Source organism: Ranitomeya variabilis, chromosome 3 (genome assembly GCF_051348905.1).
Source record: "Ranitomeya variabilis isolate aRanVar5 chromosome 3, aRanVar5.hap1, whole genome shotgun sequence".
Lineage (NCBI taxonomy): Eukaryota > Metazoa > Chordata > Amphibia > Anura > Dendrobatidae > Ranitomeya > Ranitomeya variabilis.
Window position 1 is genome coordinate 453,757,666 of NC_135234.1, and position 15,276 is coordinate 453,772,941.

At 42.7% G+C, this 15,276-nt stretch overlaps 1 protein-coding gene across 2 annotated transcripts in view; it reads right to left on the minus strand.

Annotated features, from left to right (window-relative positions):
- The window catches only part of SH3RF3 (SH3 domain containing ring finger 3), a 684,824-nt gene that overhangs the window by 20,110 nt on the left and 649,438 nt on the right, over positions 1–15,276 (minus strand). For both annotated transcript variants that reach the window (XM_077296585.1, XM_077296584.1), the window contains one exon: positions 1,823–2,157. In XM_077296585.1, the coding sequence (XP_077152700.1) occupies positions 1,823–2,157 (335 nt within the window). The remainder of the gene's footprint in view (positions 1–1,822; positions 2,158–15,276) is intronic.

Consider the following 15,276-nt stretch of genomic DNA (forward strand, 5'->3'; position numbering starts at 1 on the left):
AGAGATGGAAAACAAGTAGGTGGGAATGTGCACTTAATGTTTGGCCATGCCAAGGGTGCACCAAGTGCTTCCGCTTGGTTTGAATAGTCATTCTGTGCTGACAGATTCCCTTTAATCACTAATTATCTTGGTGAACCTAACAATTTTCAGGCAAGAAAATAAAATTGGTTTCACATTTTGTAAAGAACATCAGCAAATTAAATGATATTTTCTTGTATATTGTAGATAACATGACTTAAAGATGATATCGCGTGGGCTGCATGTGACTTCGAGACTGTCTTAATTAAGGAGTATTTCAATTTTTCAGCCATGCAGTACTCTAGGAGCCCTCTTACACACCTCTACAAGCCCCAGCCTTCCAGATGTCAGCTTGTGGCAGCGAAAAGTAAAATTAGCTCAAGAAAATCATTGTGTGCTGCAGATGAGTTTATTAGTTTAGCTAGGAAGTGTCATCGTGTTCTGAATACATAAGAAGGGACCAGATAACGTGACTTTGCTTAGATGGTTTTAGGGCCTGGCACTATCTTTCCAAGTGAATGGAGAGAGTAATAATTCTGCATTGACAGCACAAAATCACATCAATGGCCACTTTCACAAAAGACTGAAATCACATTTAAACATACTAATTTTAACTCAAAAAGAGTTCTACGTATTTCTTGGGAATTCATTTTTTAATATATGCAAATTCATTTTGAGTCTTTAGAATGAATTTTCTTGTGCTTAAAAGAAAATGTCCTTGACCTGTGTAGATATTTTACTGTGAAAAACTTGTTAAAATTCAGAAGGACTCGAGGTGATGGGAAAATATTCCCTTGGAGTCTCCATGTACAATATATTTCATACTTTATGGTTCCAAGAAAAATCTAATCACATGTATTGGCCTAATATTCCATCGGAAACAGCTTATCTTTAGTACCTATTTGAGCTGGAATCACTATATATACATTTGCATGTTCTCCCCGTGTTTGAGAGGGTTTCCTGTACGTACTCCTGCAGGTAAAAGATGCCAATAGGGTAACTGGCTTTCAATGAAATTGTCCCTATTGTGTATTTGAAATGTGATCATTAGAAACTGAGCTTGTAATATGCTCACTTGGCCCTTTCCTGCATCAGCTGCCTATGCTGTCGCGAGCCACCACTTTGACTAAGTGATTGGTGCTGGAGGAAACCAGGTCAGCGCTTGTGTCATTGCTGGGAAGTGTGCTCAAAGCCCAGCCTGGCCATTGGCGTTTGGTGGCCTGTGACAGAGCATGGAACCCTTTTTATATTTTCTTCCACTGCCAGTTATAAGCTTATTCTACGCCTGTTGCTAGATTCCTGGTCACTATTTCTGATACCTAACCTGACTCACTAACTACCACTCTGCTGTGTTAGCTGGATAGAAACTCTGACTGCCAACTTGCTTAACCAGTCAGGAACTACTGGAGGAAATGTAGCCCAGTGGGTTTTGCAGTGAATGCCAGATCTCTAAACAGTGATGAAGGGCTAAATACAAAACCGTTCCCTGGGACCTGCTACCTGCTTTGTGGACTGCCATCATGAAAAATGTCCGTGGTAGCCCTCTTAAGAATTTCCAAAATCCAAGATCAGTGCTCATAGCTGACCCATACTAAGGAAAGGGACTGTTGTTGAGGTATGACAATTTATGTACAATACTGCACAATATGTTGATGTTATATACACAATATTAATTAAATCCTCAATTTGAACCATACATGTGGTTGTGTCATAATAACTTATAAATGTAAGCTGTATGCTTTCTCTCCATTACTCAAACTAACAATTTAGCATATAATAAAATATTTTTTTGGAATGCTTTTACCTTTCTCTGGAGAGTGATTTAGGTTCTGGGCGTACAGCTACCATTGCACAGGCAGGCTGTCTTACTGGTGATGGAATTGAAAAATTTAGATCTAAAGAACCAGTTTTTCTGTGTAGCGGGTGCATTCCCATTGCTCCCTGCATTTCACTTTCAATGGGACATGATCCCGCTCTTCCATGGTTGGTTATTGAGAACTCAAGTCCTATTGCACCTTGAATTACTCCTTCCATCATAGCCTGGGGATCATGAGTTGGTGAGATAGAAGGCGGAGAACGGGATTTCTTTTTTGCAGAGGCTCCAGCAAGAAGTTTCAGCAATCCACCCTTTTTTTCTCTCTGGAAGATAATATATTTAATATTTAATTATACAGTAACAAGGAATATAGGATAGATAAAAAATGACGACACAACAGAGAAACTATTTGCCAACACACACATGTATAGATAGATAGATAGATAGATAGATAGAGTAATATCTTTCTATCTATTAATTGCATCTCGGCACCTATGGGAACATAGAAATAGAATATAGCGTCCCTATGCCAGCACGCTGTTAAGGCATTTGTCAAAAAATGATAGTGGCATTTAACAGGTTAACAGTCACAGATGGAGCTCCGCTCTACTTGTGGCTGTTAGAGGCAGGTCCTGCTTGTGTGTCATAGCCATTTTCTGCTGGTTATGGGGCCTTGAGACCGCTCCATACACACGCTATAGACTTGCACTGTACATGTACGACGAATGTAAGAAAGGAGTTAAACCACATGCCTAATATGGTGTAAATCTCATTTATGATGCCAAATTAGTTTTGAGTCATCAATGCATGGACTCCACAAGAACTCCGAACAAATCCTGGGTGTCTGGCAGCCAGATTGGGATAGATCCTTTAAATTATGTAAATATTAAGTTGGAGCCTCCATGGATTGGACTTTTTTTCATAGCACGTTTAATAGATGTATGATTGGTTTGGAAGCTGGAGAATATGCAGTCCAAAAGATATCTCCAACTTTTGTCATGTTTCTCAAATTATTCTTAAACATTTTTTGCAGGGTGATTGAATTATCCTACTGAAAAAGACCACTGCCGGGGTGCAACGTTAGTCCGCCTCCACGTGGTACACCCTGGGTAACCCTAAAGGACTAACAATTTTGACAACCAAACAATCAAATTACATCTAGATCTCTTGGTCAATATATTTTACATCATTTCGACTCTGATTTCTGTTCCTTTGTCCCCTTTCAATCACTGTTTATTGTTTGTTATTTATTCTTATATGATGTTAAAATATATGTTCATACGATTAAATAAAGACCACTGCCATTAGGAAATAGAATTGCTATATGGGGGTATACTTGATCTGCAACAGTGTTTATAAGGTAAGTTGTACACGTAAAAGCAGCATCAATATAAATGTCAGTACCCAAGACTACCCAACAGAACATTGACAAGAGAATCCTACTGCCTCATCTACATGTACCTGACCATATTCATGATGTTAAAGAAAGGACACAAGTCATCAGAACAGACCACTTTCTTCCAGGGCTCCATGGTTCAGTTTTGATGGTCATTTGCTCATAGTTGATACTTTCAAGACTGACACTTTAACTTGTTGTATTCACACAGACCCATAGGCAGAAATCTGTGATGCAAACAAGATGGATTAGCTTATGATTTCATGCCAGCTTGGGGTGTCCATATTCTTATTCCGAGTTACTAGCTAACTTGTTATTGCATATTGGGAAAACTCCACAAAGCCTGTCAGTTTGGAGATGCTCTGACCAGGTCACATAGGCATCAAAATTGAAACTTTTGCTAAGTTCCTCTGTTCCTTACAATTGTCTAAGTCACTTCATTCACTTAATTTTGTTTAAATATTATGGCTGTTTGGCTATATATATATGTTATATGGACAAAAATATGAAAGAACACGGTCCTGTAATGTGATGCCACCATTGCAACAAGTTATTTTGAGATTTTTTTTCCCAACTAAATATTACACAATAAACAGTGAGTGATTTTGCTGGTGTGTGGAAGAGTTTGGAGATATAGCACCTCAGCCACAAAGTAGCAGACCACGTAAAGTTAGAGTGGAGCCGCTGAGGCGCATAGTGCATAGAAGTCATCAACCCTCTGCTGATTCAATAACTGTCAGGTTCCAGACCTACTTTGGCATTTACACCTGCACTAAAACTATGTTATGGGAGCTTAATGGCATGGGTTTCCATGGTTGAGCAGCTGCATGCAAGCGCCTTACATTATCAAGCACATGGCTTATAATAAATCATGCTGCCACTGAACTATGGTGCAGTAGAACCATGTTCTTTGGAATGACCAAACATTGTTTTTTATTCTGTCAGTCTGATGGATGGATCTTTATTTGGCAAATGCTAGTAGAGTGATACCTGTTGTGAACTGTATTTCTTGGCTCCCTCTTGTGATCACTAGCGGTATGACACTTTGATTGTCTTTCTCCAGGTTGGTACCCACCTGGTTCGTTAGGCCTTGGGTGTTCCTATTTAGACTTCCTGGAAGCTCAGTCTAGTGCCTGGAATCGATGTAATCAGTCTATGTCTGTTTTCTCCTGGCTCCTGGTCCTCTGATTTTTGCAAGAAAAGCTAAGTCCGCTTTCTTATTTTGGTTTATTGCATTTGTTCTTATTTTGTTCCAGCTTGTACAAAATGTGATTCCTGTTTTTGCTGGAAGCTCTAAGGGGGCTGATATTCTCCCCCCACACCGTTAGTCGGTGCGGGGGTTCTTGGATATTCAGCGTGGATATTTTTGTAGGGTTTTTGCTGACCGCATAAGTCCGCTTCCTATTTTCTGCTATTAATTAGTGGGCCTCTCTTTGCTAAATCTAGTTCATACTTACGTTTGTCTTTTCTTCTTACCTCACCGTTATTATTTGTTGGGGGCTTGTATATTAACTTTGGGGTCCTTTCTCTTGAGGCAAGTGAGGTCTTATTTTCTCTGAAAGGGTTAGTTAGTTCTCCGGCTGGTGCGAGACGTCTAGAACCAACGTAGGTATGTTCCCCGGCTGCTTCTAGTTGTTGTGCTAGGATCAGGTATGCGGTCAGCCAAGTTACCACCTCCCTATGAGCTGGTTTTTGTGGTTGCGGACTTAGCTACAACTCCTGAGATCCTCTACCACTAGGATCATAACAGTATTCCAGGCCAAAAAGTGAATATTTAATGCATTGCAGAAGCGGGATTAAAAGAAAAGAAGTTCTGAGTTTTTTGGGGTTTTTTCTTCCCCTTTTTCCTCTGAGTGGCTTGAAGCTCTGCTGCAGACGTGAATGTTCAGACTCTGATTACTAGTGTGGATCGGCTTGCTGCACGAGTGCAGGGCATTCAGGATTTTGTTACAAGTAGTCCTATGTCAGAGCCTAAGATACCTATTCCTGAGCTGTTCTCTGGAGATCGATTTAAATTTAGGAATTTTAGGAATAATTGTAAATTGTTTCTTTCTTTGAGACCTCGTTTGTCTGGAGACTCAGCTCAGCAAGTAAAAGTTGTTATCTCCTTCTTGCGTGGCGACCCTCAGGATTGGGCTTTCTCATTGGCGCCAGGAGATCCGGCATTGACAAATGTTGATGCGTTTTTTCTGGCGCTCGGATTGCTTTATGAGGAGCCCAATCTTGAAATTCAGGCAGAAAAAGCATTGCTGGCTATTTCTCAGGGCCAGGATGAAGCTGAGGTATATTGCCAAAAATTTCGGAAATGGTCCGTGCTTACTCAATGGAATGAGTGTGCTCTGGCCGCAAATTTCAGAAATGGCCTTTCTGAAGCTATTCAGAATGTGATGGTGGGCTTTCCCATTCCTACAAGTCTGAATGATTCTATGGCTCTTGCTATTCAGATTGATCGGCGTTTGCGGGAGCGCAAATCTGCTAATCCTCTGGCGGTGTTGTCTGAAGGGACACCTGACTCAATGCAATGTGATAGAATTCAGACTAGAACCAAACGACAAAATCATAGACGTCAGAATGGGTTGTGTTTTTACTGTGGTGATTCTACACATGTTATCTCAGCATGCTCTAAACGCCTAGCAAAGGTTGTTAGTCCTGTCGCCATTGGTAATTTGCAACCTAAGTTTATTTTGTCTGTGACTTTAATTTGCTCATTGTCTTCCTACCCTGTTATGGCATTTGTGGATTCAGGTGCTGCCCTGAGCCTTCTGGACTTGTCGTTTGCCAAGCGCTGTGGTTTTGTTCTGGAGCCTTTAGAAAATCCTATTCCTCTTAGAAGAATTGATGCTACGCCATTGGCGGAGAATAAACCGCAGTATTGGACACAAGTGACCATGTGCATGACTCCTGAACATCGGGAGGTGATTCGTTTTCTTGTTCTGCATAAAATGCATGATTTGGTCATTTTAGGTCTGCCATGGTTACAGACCCATAATCCAGTTTTGGATTGGAAGGCAATGTCTGTGTCAAGTTGGGGTTGTCAGGGAATTCATTGTGATTCCCCGTCGGTGTCTATTGCTTCTTCTACTCCTTCTGAGGTTCCGGAGTATTTGTTGGACTATCAGGATGTGTTCAGTGAGTCCAGGTCCAGTGCCCTTCCTCCTCATAGGGACTGTGACTGCGCAATAGATTTGATTCCTGGTAGTAAATTTCCTAAGGGACGATTATTTAATCTATCTGTACCTGAGCATGCCGCAATGCGTTCTTATATAAAGGAGTCTTTGGAGAAGGGACATATTCGTCCATCCTCTTCCCCTCTTGGTGCGGGTTTCTTTTTTGTAGCCAAGAAAGACGGGTCTTTGAGACCTTGTATAGACTATCGGCTTCTGAATAAAATCACGGTCAAATTTCAGTATCCTTTGCCACTATTGTCAGACTTGTTTGCCCGGATTAAGGGTGCCAAGTGGTTCACCAAGATAGATCTTCGGGGTGCGTACAACCTTGTGCGCATTAAGCAGGGAGATGAATGGAAAACTGCGTTTAATACGCCCGAAGGTCATTTTCAGTACTTGGTGATGCCTTTTGGGCTCTCTAATGCTCCTTCAGTGTTTCAGTCCTTTATGCATGACATCTTCCGGAAGTATCTAGATAAATTTATGATTGTTTATCTGGATGATATTCTGTTTTTTTCTGATGATTGAGATTCTCATGTAAAACAGGTCAGGATGGTGTTTCAGGTTTTGCATGATAATGCTTTGTTTGTGAAGGGCTCAAAGTGTCTCTTTGGAGTGCAGAAGGTTTCCTTTCTGGGTTTCATTTTCTCCCCTTCTACAGTAGAGATGGACCCAGTCAAGGTCCGAGCTATTCATGATTGGACTCAACCCACGTCTGTTAAGAGTCTACAGAAGTTCTTGGGTTTTGCTAATTTCTACCGTTGTTTTATTGCTAATTTCTCTAGCATTGTTAAACCTTTGACGGATATGACCAAGAAAGGTTCTGATGTTGCTAATTGGGCTCCGGCAGCCGTCGAGGCTTTCTGGGAGCTGAAGCGCCGGTTTACTTCGGCGCCTGTTTTGTGCCAGCCTGATGTCTCACTTCCCTTTCAGGTTGAAGTGGACGCTTCTGAGATCGGTGCAGGGGCTGTTTTGTCGCAGAGAGGCTCTGGTTGCTCTGTGATGAGACCTTGTGCTTTTTTTTCTAGGAAATTTTCGCCTGCGCAGCGGAACTATGATGTTGGTAATCGGGAGTTGTTGGCCATGAAGTGGGCATTTGAGGAGTGGCGTCATTGGCTCGAGGGAGCTAAGCATCGTGTGGTGGTCTTGACTGATCACAAAAATTTGATGTATCTCGAGTCTGCTAAGCGCCTGAATCCTAGACAGGCTCGTTGGTCGTTGTTTTTCTCCCGTTTTGACTTTGTGGTCTCATACCTGCCTGGTTCGAAGAATGTGAAGGCTGATGCTCTTTCTAGGAGTTTTGTGCCTGACTCTCCGGGAGTCTCAGAGCCAGCTGGTATTCTTAAAGAGGGAGTAATCTTGTCGGCCATTTCTCCTGATTTGCGACGTGTGTTGCAGAGATTTCAGGCTGGTAGACCTGATCCTTGCCCACCTGATAGACTGTTTGTTCCTGATAAATGGACCAGCAGAGTTATCTCCGAGGTTCATTCCTCAGTGTTGGCAGGGCATCCTGGGATTTTTGGTACCAGAGATTTGGTAGCTAGGTCCTTTTGGTGGCCTTCCTTGTTGCGGGATGTGCGTTCGTTTGTGCAGTCCTGTGGGATTTGTGCTCGGGCTAAGCCTTGCTGTTCTCGTGCCAGCGGGTTGCTTTTGCCCTTGCCCGTCCCGAAGAGGCCCTGGACACACATTTCCATGGATTTCATTTCAGATCTTCCGGTGTCTCAAGGAATGTCTGTCATCTGGGTGGTATGTGATCGCTTTTCCAAGATGGTCCATTTGGTGCCCTTGTCTAAGTTGCCTTCCTCTTCCGATCTGGTTCCTTTGTTCTTTCAGAATGTGGTTCGTTTGCATGGCATTCCTGAGAATATCGTGTCTGACAGAGGATCCCAGTTTGTGTCCAGATTCTGGCGATCTTTTTGTGCTAAGATGGGCATTGATTTGTCGTTTTCATCTGCCTTTCATCCTCAGACTAATGGCCAAACGGAGCGAACTAATCAGACACTGGAGGCTTATTTGAGATGTTTTGTTTCTGCAGATCAGGATGATTGGGTGACCTTCTTACCATTGGCTGAGTTTGCCCTCAATAATCGGGCTAGTTCCGCTACTTTGGTTTCGCCATTTTTCTGCAACTCTGGTTTTCATCCTCGTTTTTCCTCGGGGCATGTTGAATCTTCTGACTGTCCTGGGGTGGATTCCGTGGTGGATAGGTTGCAGCGGATTTGGAATCATGTGGTGGACAACTTGAAGTTGTCACAGGAGAAGGCTCAGCGTTTTGCCAACCGCCGCCGTGGTGTGGGTCCCCGACTTCGTGTTGGGGATTTGGTTTGGTTGTCTTCTCGGTATGTCCCTCTGAAGGTTTCCTCTCCTAAGTTTAAGCCTCGCTTTATTGGTCCTTATAAAATTTTGGAAGTCCTTAATCCGGTGTCTTTTCGTTTGGATCTTCGGGTGTCGTTTGCCATTCACAATGTGTTCCATAGGTCTTTGTTGCGGCGGTACGTTGTGCCTGTGGTTCCTGCTGTTGACCCTCCTGCTCCGGTCTTGGTTGAGGGCGAGTTGGAGTACGTGGTGGAGAAGATCTTGGATTCTCGTCTCTCTAGACGGAGGCTTCAGTATCTGGTCAAATGGATGGGCTATGGTTAGGAGGATAATTCCTGGGTGGTCGCCTCTGATGTTCATGCGGCCGATTTGGTTCGTGCCTTTCACGCTGCTCATCCTGATCGCCCTGGTGGTCTTGGTGAGGGTTCGGTGACCCCTCCTTAAAGGGGGGGTACTGTTGTGAACTGTATTTCTTGGCTCCCTCTTGTGATCACTAGCGGTATGACACTTTGATTGTCTTTCTCCAGGTTGGTACCCACCTGGTTCGTTAGGCCTTGGGTGTTCCTATTTAGACTTCCTGGAAGCTCAGTCTAGTGCCTGGAATCGATGTAATCAGTCTATGTCTGTTTTCTCCTGGCTCCTGGTCCTCTGATTTTTGCAAGAAAAGCTAAGTCCGCTTTCTTATTTTGGTTTATTGCATTTGTTCTTATTTTGTTCCAGCTTGTACAAAATGTGATTCCTGTTTTTGCTGGAAGCTCTAAGGGGGCTGATATTCTCCCCCCACACCGTTAGTCGGTGCGGGGGTTCTTGGATATTCAGCGTGGATATTTTTGTAGGGTTTTTGCTGACCGCATAAGTCCGCTTCCTATTTTCTGCTATTAATTAGTGGGCCTCTCTTTGCTAAATCTAGTTCATACTTACGTTTGCCTTTTCTTCTTACCTCACCGTTATTATTTGTTGGGGGCTTGTATATTAACTTTGGGGTCCTTTCTCTTGAGGCAAGTGAGGTCTTATTTTCTCTGAAAGGGTTAGTTAGTTCTCCGGCTGGTGCGAGACGTCTAGAACCAACGTAGGTACGTTCCCCGGCTGCTTCTAGTTATTGTGCTAGGATCAGGTATGCGGTCAGCCAAGTTACCACCTCCCTATGAGCTGGTTTTTGTGGTTGCGGACTTAGCTACAACTCCTGAGATCCTCTACCACTAGGATCATAACAGATACCTGCCTGATTGAATTGTGCCAACTGTAAAGTTTAGAGGAGAAGGGAGAAATGTCATGACTTCACCACTCACTGTATTGGTAATTCACAGCACTTCATGGAAAAATAGGGTTAAAGTTACCCACAACGGAAGAGAGCGTCACATCCAAGGAGTCCTTCTTGGCAAACATCTAACCATCACTTGAAGAAAAAGGACAGCGACTCATAAGTTGGTGAACTTACATCACATTTATTCTGCCTTCTGTTGCTGTCTGTTGCAACAGAAGGCAGAATAAACATGATATAAGTTCACCAACTTGTGAGGCACTGTCCTTTTTCTTCATCCACCACTCACTGTGCCATGGATGCAATGAGTGACAGGTCATCCACCCTATAGAATCAAGGTCGTGCTGAGCTGTCAGTATTGTGAGTGACAGATCAGCTGTCCAATCTGGGCAAGTGTGTGTTGAGCTGTCAGTGTTTTGAATTACAGTCCAGCCGCCAAGCAGGGCAGGGGCATGCTGGGTTTCTTCCAGATGTCTCCCATTCTAGATGATTACCTGGCAATATAGCTGACTCTCAGTGTCTGATTACCAGTCATAGCTTTAGCTCGGTGTGTGTCTGCCTTGTTTTCCAGTGCAGAGCTTCTGATCTTTTGCTCTCTGACCTTGGACTTTGCCTTTGCCCGTCTGTTTGCCTAGCTCCATTTTCTTGATCCTCTATCTTCCTGGAATTCTGATCTCAGACTATGACCTGACTGCGTCTTTGTTTTACTCCTCTGGCCATGATGACCTCTCTTGGCATCTGACCCCAGGCCTCTTACCCTGCTTCACAGCTTGTCCGTGAGTAGTGATTCAGCGTCACATTTGTTACTCAGCGAGCGTTACAATAATGCTATGAGGTTGTTTTACAGGGGTTTGCCTAGACACTTTAGTTTCAGTGAAGGTAAATAGTAATGCTTCAGCATACAAAAATATTTTGGACAATTGTATGCTTCCAAATTTGTGGGAAGAGTTTCTGGAAGTCGCTTTTCTGTTCCAGCATGACTGTGAGCTACTGCAAAAAACTAAATTTATAAAGGCAAGACACGGTTGTATGAGTTTGACGGAGAAGAACCTGACTGACCAGCATAGACCTCTGACCTCAACACCATCGAACACCTTTGTCACAAATTAACAGTGATTGTAAGCCGGGCTCTCTCATTCAACATCAATGTCTGATCTCACAAATGTCTTTCTGGATAAATGGGAAAAATACCCACAGACCCACTCCAAAGTCTTATAGAAACCCTTTCCAAAATGCAAGCACCACACCTCAAATCAACTCCAGGCCTTTTATCTGCTTAATTGAGAATGACATAGTTACATAGTTATTAAGGTTGAAGGAAGACTGTAAGTCCATCTAGTTCAACCCATAGCCTAACCTAACATGCCCTAACATGTTGATCCAGGGGAAGGCAAAAAAAACCCATGTGGCAAAGAGTAACTCCACCATGACATAACGAAGGGATTGCCCATACCTGTCCATGAAATAGCCTTGGAGTCAATTGTCCAATTACTTTTGGCCCCTTTAAAAACAGGGTGGCACATGTTAAGGAGCTGAAACTCCTAAACCCTTCATCCAATTTTAATGTGGATACCCACAAATGAAAGCTGAAAGTCTGAACTTCAACTGCATCTGAATGGTTTTGTATAAAATTCATTGTGGTAATGTCTATAACCAAAATTAGAAAAATGTTGTCTCTGTCCAAATATATATGGACTTAACACTGTAAATGTCATTATAGAATCTTCAGTTTTACTCAAATTAGTTGATGCAAAAATGAATACACCCCACATTAAACCTACTACATCTAGTATTTTGTCTGACCTCCATGATTTTTAAGTATAGCACAAAGTCTTCTTTGCATAGAATGAACTTGTTGGTGACATGTTGCAACATCTGTTTTCATTCTTAACCCCTTCACCCCGAAGCCTGTTTCCAACTTCCTGACCAGGCCATTTTTTTCAATTCTTACCATTGTCACTTTATGAGGTCATAACTCTGAAACGCTTCAACAGATCCTGGTGATTCTGAAAACGTTTTCTCATGACATATTTTACTTTATGATAGTGGTAAAATTTCTTCAATTTGACTTGTGTTTAGTTGTGAAAAAAATGGAAATTTGAAGAAAACTTAGAAAATTTTGCAATTTTTAAACTTTTAGTTTTTATGCCCTTAAATTAGAGAGTCATATCATACAAAATAGTTAATAAATAACATTACCCACATGTCTGCTTTACAATACCACAATTTTGGAAACATAATTTTTTTTGTTAGGAAGTTATAAGGGTTAAAAGTTGACCAGCGATTTCTCATTTTTACAACAAAATTTGCAAAACCATTTTTTTTAAGGACCACCTCACACTTGAAGACACTTTGAGGGGTCCATATGACAGAAAATGCCCAAAAGTAACACCATTAGTGTTGAGCGATACCGTCCGATACTTGAAAGTATCGGTATCGGATAGTATCGGCCGATACCCGAAAAGTATCAGATATCGCCGATACCCGATACCAATACAAGTCAATGGGACACCAAGTATCGGAAGGTATCCTGATGGTTCCCAGGGTCTGAAGGAGAGGAAACTCTCCTTCAGGCCCTGGGATCCATATTACTGTGTAAAATAAAGAATTAAAATAAAAAATATTGATATACTCACCTCTCCGGAGGCCCCTGGACATCACCGCTGGTAACCGTCAGCCTTCTTTGCTTAAAATGAGCGCGTTTAGGGCCTTCCATGACGTCACGGCTTCTGATTGGTTGCGTGCCGCTCATGTGACCGCCACGCGACCAATCACAAGCAGTGACGTCATTCTCAGGTCCTAAATTCCGAATTCTAGGAATTTAGGACCTGAGAATTACGTCACGGCTTGTGATTGGTCGCGTGGTGGTCACATGAGCGGCACGTGACCAATCAGAAGCCGTGACGTCATGGAAGGTGCTGAACGCGCTCATTTTAAGCAAAGCAAGCTGCCGGTTACCAGCGGTGATGTCCAGGGGCCTCTGGAGAGGTGAGTATATCAATATTTTTTATTTTAATTCTTTATTTTTTACATGGATATGGATCCCAGGGCCTGAAGGAGAGTTTCCTCTCCTTCAGACCCTGGGAACCATACACTGGGAACTTCCGATTCCGATTCCCGATACCACAAAAGTATCGGATCTCGGTATCGGAATTCCGATACCGCAAGTATCGGCCGATACCCGATACTTGCGGTATCGGAATGCTCAACACTAAACACCATTCTAAAAACAGCACCCCTCAAGGTACTCAAAACCACATTCAAAATGTTTATTAACCCTTCAGGTGCTTCACAGGAAGGAGCGCCGTTTGACTTTTCAATGCAAAATTGGCTGGAATTGAGATCGGACACCATGTTGTGTTTGGAGAGTCCCTCATGTGCCTAAACAGTGGAAACCCCCCACAAGTGACACCATTTTGGAAAGTAGACCCCCTAAGGAACTAATCTAGATGTGTGGTGAGCACTTTGAACCCCCAAGTACTTTACAGAAGTTTATAATGTAGAGCCACAAAAAAAATCATATTTTTTTTCACAAAAATGATCTTTTCGCCCCAAATTTTTTATTTTCCCAAGGGAAACAGGACAAATTGCACCCCAAAAGTTGTTGTGCAATTTGTCCTGAGTACGCCGATACCCCGTGTGTGGGGGTAAACCACTGTTTGGGCGCATGGAAGTGCTCGGAAGGGAAGGAGTGCCATTTGACTTTTCAATGCAAAATTGGCTGGAATTGAGATCGGAACCCATGTCGCGTTTGGAGAGCCCCTGATGTGCCTAAACAGTGGAAAACCCCCACAGGTGACCCCATTTTGGAAAGAAGACCCCCTAAGAAACTTATCTAGATGTGTGTTGAGCACTTTGAACCCCCAAATGCTTCACTAAAGTTTAGAATGTAGAACTGTGAAAATTAAAAAATAATTTTTTTTCCACAAAATTATCTTTTAGCTCGTAATTTTTTATTTTCCCAAGGGTAACAGGTGAAATTGGACCCCAAAAGTTGTTGACCAATTGGTCCTGAGTACGCTGATACCCCACCGTTTGGGTGCGGAGTTCGGAAGGGAAAGAGCGCTGTTTTGGAATGCAGACTTTGATGGAATGGTCTGCGGGCATCAAGTTGCATTTGCAGAGCCCCTGATGTACCTAAACAGTAGAAACTCCCACAAGTGACCCCATATTGGAAACTAGACCCCCCAAGGAACTTATCTAGATGTGTTGTGAGAACTTTGAACCCCCCAGTGTTTCGCTAAAGTTTATAGCACAGAGCCGTGAAAATAAAAAAAATATTTTTTTCCACAAAAATGATATTTTAGCCACCAAATTTTTATTTTCCCAAAGGTAACAGGACAAATTGGACCACACAACTTGTTGTCCAATTTGTCCTGAGTACGCTGATACCCCATATGTGGGGGGAACCACTGTTTGGGTGCACAGCAGAGCTCAGAAGGGAAGGAGCGCCGTTTGGAATGCAGACTTAGATGGATTGGTCTACAGGCGTCAGGTTGCATTTGCAGAGCCCCTGATGTGCCTTAACAGTAGAAACCCCCCACAAGTTAGATTCTAACTGAAACCCTAACCCAAGCACACCCCTAACCCTAATCCCAACCATAACCCTAACTACACGCCTAACCCTAATCCCAACCGTAAATGTAATCCAAACCCTAACTTTAGCCCCAACCCTAACTTTAGCCCCAACCCTAACCCTAACTTTAGCCCCAACCCTAACCCTAACTTTAGCCCCAACCCTAACCATAACTTTAGCCGCAACCCTAACCCTAACTTTAGCCCCAACCGTAACCCTAACCCCAACTCTAACCCCAACCCTAACCTCAACCCTAACCCTAACCCCAACCCTAACCCTAACTTTACCCACAACCCTAACCCTAACTTTAACCCCAACCCTAACTTTAGCCCTAACCCTAACCCTAATGGGAAAATGGAAATAAATACATATTTTAAAATTTTATTATTTTTCCCTAACTAAGGGGGTGATGAAGGGTGGTTTGATTTACTTTTATAGCGTTTTTTTGGTGGATTTTTATGATTGGCAGCCGTCACACACTAAAAGGTGCTTTTTATTGCAAAAAATATTTTTTCCATCACCACATTTTGAGAGCTATAATTTATCCATATTTTGGCCCACAGAGTCATGTGAGGTCTTGTTTTTTGCGGGACAAGTTGATGTTTTTATTGGCACCATTTTCGGGCACATGATATTTTTTGATCACTTTTTATTCCGATTTTTGGGAGGCAGAATGAACATAAACCAATCAATTCCTGAATTTTTTTAGGGGGGCGTTTATACCGT